Genomic DNA, 8683 nt, shown 5'->3' on the forward strand with positions numbered 1-8683 from the left:
GTCACCTTGTGTGTCGTGTTGCACAAAGCAAGCTCACTAATGCCGGAAAAGATTTTCTTCAGAACTCATTCCTTTGCTCGCGCGTGGAATCGAAATTGTACACCGAATACTCTGAGAACTCACAGTGGTATTAAAATCACAGACAAAAAAAAAAGAAGAGAAAAGAGTCAGGTACTGCATCTTGAAGACGAAAATGCCACAAAGTGAAGACTTGTGTTGTAAAATGTTTACGTCCTCACCAAACCATAGAGAAAACAACACTGAACAACACTGTATGACAACACCTTCTCTGGATTATGTTTTGGTTTGGTCCAAACTCGATACAAACAGATATACAAAAGAGACTTTGTGTACGCTGAATTGTGTGCGTCAAAGCGAATTGCATTCACGTGTCCAATGCATTGGGTTTGGTGCTAACGACGGCCTTGCAGTGACCTTCAAACAGAGGAGCATTTTTTTTTCTTCTTCTTCTTCTTCTTCTCCCCCAATTCGGTGTTGGCACGTTTGACCTTGCTCCGTTTATTCATAATGCTGCATTTTAAATTTACATCATTTTTTCGATTCGCTTTCGATTGGATCTCACAAACCGCTGCTCGGGTGTTTCCTCCTCTACATCTACCCAACACAAGCGAATAATAAAACACAATTCAGGAAAGGTAGCTTCACGTTTACACACTCTCTGTCGCTATCCTGCGCTCCTTGCTGTACATTATGAACCACGTCCAGGTGGTGAGAAGCAAACCATGTTCTCCGGGCCTCTGTGTAATTTGGGATTCACAGAATGAATTCAACTTGTTTTTTTAACCGAAACCTGAAAGATCCCTCATTAATCTCATGAAGTGTCAGAGTCTTTCTAAGTCTCTGTCACAAAGTCCTACATGGACGTCTTGTGCAAACTCTTTTCTCCCGCCACCCTGTCTTTTGTTAGATGAGCTTGTGTCGGTCTTCGTTTTTTCTTCCTCGTACAAAGGCGCCAGATGTGCAACTGGAATACGGAACATGACACAGACAGACGGGAAGAGAATGAGCTGAAACCAAACAAAGACAATAGAAGCCGGGAAAACAACCGGGACGTGTCCGGACGAAACAGGAATCCGTTTTTTTTTTTTTTTTCACACGTGAAAACAAAGCATCATTCCACCATTTTATTGTCCATGGATTCTTTGCCGTTGGTCCGCGTGTAAGGCTCAAAAGCAGAGGAGCTCAGGTAGCGGGCGGAAAGTTCCTGCAGGTTTCCGGCCAGCGAGCCGGCCATGGCCAGCGGGTTGGAGGAGATGCGGTTGGCGACGCCGCTGAGCAAGGAGGGCATGGGGAAGCCGAAGAGGCCGTGAGCCGCCGCCGAGCTCTGCAGGCCCGCCGCTGTCCCCGAGCTGGTGACGACGGCGGGGGGCAGCGGAGGGCTGCCCCCCGCCGTGCCGGTGCTGCCACCGCTGCTGCTGCCGCTGCTGGCCATGGCCATGGAGGGAGGGCGCAGGGTGGAGCCCACTGGGCCACTCCCACAGTGGGACAGGAGGCCCGGCAGGCCCGGCAGCCCTGGCAGGCCCGGAGGCGTCAGCAGCCGGCCCTGCTCCAGTAGTCTGAGGACGCTGCAGGTCGCCGCTGTTTCTGAAACCACTGAACGCAGCTCAGAGTCCTTCCCCTGGTCCTTCTTCTGCTTAGTGCGCCGGTTCTGGAACCAGACCTTCACCTGGAGAGCAACACAATGAGAGAAAGGGCCTTTAGATAGATATAGATCAATAAATATATATATATATATACAGGACTGATTGCTGATTATGGCTTACAGCTTAAGAAAAAATATATATCTCTAAATATTAGAATATCATGAAAAAGTATACTAGTAGGGTATTAAACAAATCACTTGAATCGTCTAATTAACTCGAAACACCTGGAAACACATTTTCAAATGTTTGATTTTGTTTTGCTGTTATAAATCTTTTTTTTAACTTGGTCTGAGGAAATATTCAAATTTTATGAGATAGGATTTTAGAGTTTTCTTAAGCTGTAAGCCATAATCAGCAATATTAAAAGAATAAAAGGCTTGCAATATTTCAGTTGATTTGTAATGAATCCAGAATGCATGACATTTTTGTTTTTTTAATTGCATTACAGAAAATAAAGAACTTTATCACAATATTCTAATTTTCTGAGACAGTCCTGTATATATATTTATATAAATATATTTATGTATATTTATATAAATATATGTATGTATATTTATCTATAAATATATATATATAAATATATTTATGTATATTTATATATATAAATATATTTATGTATATTTATATATATATATATTTATATATATACACTACCGTTCAAAAGTTTGGGGTCACTTAGAAATGTCTTTATTTTTCAAAGAAAAGCACTGTTTTTTCAAAAAGATAACATTAATCAAAAATACACACTATACATTGTTAATGTGGTAAATGACTATTCTAGGTGGAAACGTCTGGTTTCTAATGAAATATCTCCATAGGTGTATAGAGGCCCATTTCCATCAACGATCACTCCAGTGTTCTAATGGTACATTGTGTTTGCTAATCGCCTTAGAAGACTAATATCTGATTAGAAAACCCTTGTGCAATTATGTTAGCACAGCTGAAAACAGTTATGCTGGTGATATAAGCTATACAACTGGCCTTCCTTTGAGCTTGAAGTTTGAAGAACAAAATTAATACTTCAAATATTAATCAATATTTCTAACCTTGTCAATGTCTTGACTATATTTTCTTTTCAATTTTCAATTCATTTGATAAATAAAAGTGAGTTTTCATGGAAGACACAAAATTCTCTGGATGACCCCAAACTTTTGAACGGTAGTGTATCTATATATATAAATATTAATTTAAATATATTATGTATCACTTTAAAGTGAAAAATGTCTATTGTTGGTGTAGCAATCATAAAATAGCAATAATTAATGAGGTAATCAGTTGTTACAGTACATGATACGTGACCTTTGTTGCATTTCATCCCCCCCATCCCCTTCAGCCTAAAGAAAAAAATGACATTACAAAACACCAGTGATCATAATACAATCTGATAATCTCAGTAAGTGGAGATAAGTGCATCACGAGCTGGACGACTGTCTCCACAGATTCCCTCGATTGCGTCTACCCATTGGTATTGTTCACAAATGAAAAGTAGCGAAGCACCTGTCCATCACTTTCAGGTACTACTACTCACGAGTGCATCTATATGTGTAGGAACGCTTTCCTCTCACACACACGTTACCCACAAGGCCGTGACAAACTGACATTCAATTCAGTCACGGAGGAGAAGGCTCACTGAGACGGTTATACGTCGACACTTCAAAAGGTTCAATAATGAACTCCTGTGTGTAATTTTTTCTTTGAAGCCTATATATATATATATAAAAAATTATATATACAGGACTGTCTCAGAAAATTAGAATATTGTGATGAAGTTCTTTATTTTCTGCAATGCAATTAAAAAAACAAAAATGTCATGCATTCTGGATTCATTACAAATCAACTGAAATATTGCAAGCCTTTTATTCTTTTAATATTGCTGATTATGGCTTACAGCTTAAGAAAACTCAAATATCCTATCTCTAAATATTAGAATATCATGAAAAAGTATACTAGTAGGGTATTAAACAAATCACTTGAATTGTCTAATTAACTCGAAACACCTGCAAGGGTTTCCTGAGCCTTGACAAACACTCAGCTGTTATAAATCTTTTTTTTTACTTGGTCTGAGGAAATATTAAAATTTTATGAGATAGGATTTTAGAGTTTTCTTAAGCTGTAAGCCATAATCAGCAATATTAAAAGAATAAAAGGCTTGCAATATTTCAGTTGATTTGTAATGAATCCAGAATGCATGACATTTTTGTTTTTTTAATTGCATTACAGAAAATAAAGAACTTTATCACAATATTCTAATTTTCTGAGACAGTCCTGTATATATATATATAATTTTTTTAATACAATTATTTAGTGATTTTTTTTGTGTTGATCATCATCTTCAAAAAAGAAATGTGTGGTATATTTTATTAAGCTGAATTCTAAGGATAAAGCATAAACATGTGAGGATTTTTTTTTTTTCAATTTTGGATTACCGTGAATTGAATATTTTTGGAGACTTTCTTTCTAGACTAAGCAATCGATTAGAAGTAGCTGTTCACATTTCAAAAGTGTGGACAACACATTCCCCCGAAGTTCTTTCTCTCCAACCTCCAAATTCAAAATGGCCACCGTGATTGACCTGGACCTTCTTTAATTAGCAGCGTGGGATTTCCACACGGAGAACGATGTACAATCTCACACTAAAGATGAGAAATTGTAAAATTCTTTTATGAAAATCTTAGAAAAGAAGCTGATATAATTACATCTTGGAAAATGACAACATTGGATTGATTTCTCTTGTAATTTCTGATAGCAAAATGCTTCTACTCAATGGGTTTGAGAAATGTTTTCCACTAGTTCGAGATTGTATCTCCAGGATATATTCAGCAGTTAATGTAGTATCAAGAAGAGGAAACACTCATACTCCCATATATATATAGATATATATACTCATACCTAAGGATGAAAAAAAATGCGCTTCGAGTGATAATTTAATAATCAGCTCAACAGATCCATCTTTATTGAGTTTTCTATGATTTGTAATTCCACCTGCTTTTTATATGGAATGAGCATCAATCCACCATCTCAATCCTCCTGCTTGTCCAATCATATTTGACTTTTGTAACTCTTCCCCAGCTGTTAACAGCCATTTCACACCAAGAAGACGTGGAGCTCCATCCCATAACTTCTGTTTCCAGGTGAAGTCTGCTCAGAAGGAGCATCTCGTTCATTTTGGGGGTTAGACATTCTCAGTGCAAAGATAACAGGGGGATGCTGGGAGCTCTACCAAAGAGGATAAGCTGGTGCACACAGCAAATGGCTGTCGTTCCTTAATGTAACAAGTCGAGAGTACCGGGGAACGCCATGTTCATTTCACCATGTTGTCGTTAAAAGGCATTTCATCAGCCGCTGCCTTTGTCCCGCCTAAGTAGGGAGTATTGTCTATATCACCTTTTGTGTGAGCGAAAATAACATCTGAAGACACTTATAGTAAGTCGTATTTCATTTTTGTGAAAAAAAGAAAAGAAAAGCAGCAATTGTGGTTCGTCGGTCAATTAAAAGAAAGAAATATTTCAAATGTGGAGAAAAATTGGAAAAGAAGAAAATAGCTGTTGATAGCACGTCAACAAACAGATTCAAGTAGTTATGATGGCATTTTGTCAACAAAAAAAAGAAGAAGGAAAAAAAAGGTTGACCTCTCGCAGACCTCCACTCAAGGGCGACCTCGCGAAAGCCCCCAACACATTAGCACCACCGACCCGAGTGTAGCCCGTTAGTCGCTTTGCACCTTTTATGGAGAGAAAAAAATCCCAACGACATGAATGAGAGCGGAGCTGGAAAAAAAACAGCAGAAGCTTTGAAGAAGCGGTCCAGGTCCTGCATGTGACCCGGTCAACTGGTGTCAAACACAGGCTGCAAATTGCTGTTCCTCCACAGTGCGTGACCCGCCGCTGATCTCACAAGTCGGCAGCTTTTTTTTTCTTCCTTCTTCTTCTTCTTTCTAATGGCAGCTTTCATTTCAGCAGCTTCAGGTAATAATGGAAAACAGTCCATCAGCAATGTTGACACTGCATTAGATTTATGAAGAAGGCCAATGCACTCACTGGAAACAGAGGCATCCGTCGCCCCGCTGCAACTATTTCTACATCCTTAAAGATACAATCCAAGATCTAAATGCAAAACAAAGGGTCTACAGGTTTTTTATGATTATTGGTGCCATTAAATATTTGTTTACAACGGTAGTGCTCATAAAACAGGCTTATTTCTTTATCTCAAACTGTGATTATGCACGTGGGTGTACCTTGTGTTGCATGTCAGAAAAATGTATTACGTCTTTTAAATTGCTTTGTAAAATATACACTTGATTATTTATTTGCAGAGGCTCACAAATGAATTAGAAATGAAATGTATGATACGGGTAATTGTATTTTCCTTTGTAAAATATGGTTATATTTGGTGTAAAAATTGACGACGGACACCAAAAAAAGGAAATGACATGAAATCCACACTATATATTATTGCTATTTCAGTTATAGCAAAAGCACATGTTATGTAATTTGCACATTAGATTGTCCAGTTTGCACATTTTAAACCCAGTGAGGTACCAGAACAATGCACTCATACCTGAGTTTCAGATAGATTGAGCTGACGGGCCAGTTCTGTCCGCTCCCTCCCAACGACATACTGGCACCTCTGAAACTCCATCTCTAACCGGTAGAGCTGCTCTGCGGTGAAAGAGGTCCGGGTTCTCTTAGGCCGGTCCAAATCCAAGCCCTTCGGCAGGATAATCTCTCGGATGGAGCCTTTAGCATCTGTAACGATTAAATGAACCTTGAATTAACAACACCGAGGCAAAGAACAGTTACAACAGATTAATAAAAAATATACCCCAAGCTTTTTACATTGTTCGTTACGCAACACATTATTATTATATTATTATTATTATTATTATAATTATTATTATAATTATAGCACAATAGTGAAGGTTTTGAGAATATACAATACCGAGTCAAATTCAGATTTTATTAATTAATTTTAACGCATGATAAAGTGTAGAACATTTAGCTGTGGGTTTTTCATATCAGTGTATGTGTAGTAAATGTATTAATATTTGTTTATAAAAATAAATACAGTTTGTTTGAATAACGCATTACGTTGAATAGTTTGTCATTATTTCGGGGACTATCAGTCCGAATTAAATTTTACTCAAAATGTTTGTTATTTTGTATAAAAAGAAGAGATTACTTTGAAAAGTCATATGTATGTAATTACAACATGTTGTACACATAATAAGTGATAACATAACAATTATTTATAATGTGAATAACAGAAACATTTTGTGTACCACAAAGACAAATTACAACAATGGGTGTAGGCCAAAATCATTCAGTGTTCAACAATGCATATTTATTACATATTTTATTAAACTGACTACAATTCTATATAATGATAATGATGCAACACATTATTAACATTATTAAAAACAAATATTAATGGAGCGATGTCCGGTAGAATATTTTGATGGAGAATGTTTCTCTATTTGCTGTAGTGAGGCTTTCTCATTACATCTTGCGTAACTAATCCATTGTTTTTTCACAGTTTGTTTTCATACACTCTCAGTGTTGGGCCAACATTGCATGAAGGACATTACATGAATCACTCTCTGGGCAACTGACACTCATACACACATTTTCTCGGTATCATTTATTGACTTTAAATACCCGTAAAAACAAACTCTCGTCTCCTTTTCTCTGTGTTTTCATATGTGTAATCTTAATATTTATCGTGTGTAATTTAAAATAACCAAGGGGAACACAAGTGAATTCTTCAATTTGATAATTAACATTAAACATATATTTTTTTAGAATTTAACATTAGGTATTATTTAAGTATCAAATTTCTCTCAAAACGTTGCTGTCATAGTGTATTAAATTAAGTCCAGGGACAAAATTATTGAAGTCATAAATTCAAGATACATATATTTAATAACAATTAGCTTTTTTTCATGACAAATTAATAATTACAATCATATAATTAGAAATATATATATCTATATATATAAATTATATATATTTTAAAAAATGTGTTTGAGGGGATTTTATCGCTATTAACTCGTGAATTAAAAAGCTACCAATTTCAGCCCTGTTCTCAAAGCTGCTCTCTCACTTCCCTTCCAATGTAAAATGCACGTTATCTTACTGCAGTTTATAAAATGTCTCCTCGAGATTATGGACGAGAACTGTTTGATCTCGGATGAACACGACGCTGCGAGTTCCAAAGAACAAAAAAAGAAGAACAAAAAAAAAAGTAAAAACGAGAAAGAGCGCAAGTCTTACCTCGGACTAGTATCCTCCGACAGTAGTCTGGGTCCGCCGTGCTCCCCCTGCTCTTCTCGCAGTTGTCCGCGGTCCCAGAGGGTGAGAAGGAGTCCGGCTGCTCCTTGAGGAAGCTTTTGGACAAGCTACCCTGGGAGTCCTTGTCATCTTTTCCCTTCTTTAGTCCATTCCTCAGCCCCATCCCTTCCGTCTCTTGGTTGTACCTGACCTCCATGCTCAGTGTATCCTCCTGGACCTGTGGCTCGTCCGCCTCTTTCTTTTTTTACCCTTCTTCTTCTTCTTCCTTTGTCAGTTAAAAAAAGAAAGAAAAGAAGGAGATTACAGAGAAGCGCGGTGGTCGCCGCCGCCGCCGATCGTCTGGCCGGTGTTGGGGTTTAGTTTCAAAAACAGCACCTTTCAGCAGTCAGCTATCTAATGTGTGGTGAAATCCTTCCGTCCGCCGACCGAGGAGCCCCTATTATCACGGAGCAAACTCCCTTGCCCAATGATCATGGACTTCTCAGTGAAACTCAACAGTAATTCAATGCCCCCCTTTCCTCGTTACATCGACATCAGGGCTGATAGATGATCTCCAGATAATCAGAGCCACGGATGCTCACTCGCTGTTTCAATTGATTACGGTCATTTTGTTGCCTCCACATTTGCGTAACCTCATGAATACACTAAATTGTTCGGGGGGGGGGGGGGGAAATGGATCGTGTCTTGACGGAGGGCTTTCGCTCGTCCCGTCCCCCTCGGTTTGCCTCGCTC

At 38.1% G+C, this 8683-nt stretch overlaps 1 protein-coding gene across 1 annotated transcript; it reads right to left on the reverse strand.

Moving 5' to 3' along the window:
* Nucleotides 1-1132: 1132 nt before the first annotated feature.
* Nucleotides 1133-8147, reverse strand: vax1 (ventral anterior homeobox 1). The gene is made up of 3 exons (XM_056435993.1): nucleotides 7934-8147; nucleotides 6222-6409; nucleotides 1133-1687 (listed from the first exon to the last, which is right to left on the reverse strand). The coding sequence occupies exons 1-3, from the start codon at nucleotides 8145-8147 to the stop codon at nucleotides 1133-1135; spliced, it is 957 nt and encodes a 318-aa protein (XP_056291968.1).
* Between the last annotated feature and the right edge of the window lie 536 nt (nucleotides 8148-8683).

Source organism: Pseudoliparis swirei, chromosome 17 (genome assembly GCF_029220125.1).
Source record: "Pseudoliparis swirei isolate HS2019 ecotype Mariana Trench chromosome 17, NWPU_hadal_v1, whole genome shotgun sequence".
Classification (NCBI taxonomy): Eukaryota; Metazoa; Chordata; class Actinopteri; order Perciformes; family Liparidae; genus Pseudoliparis; species Pseudoliparis swirei.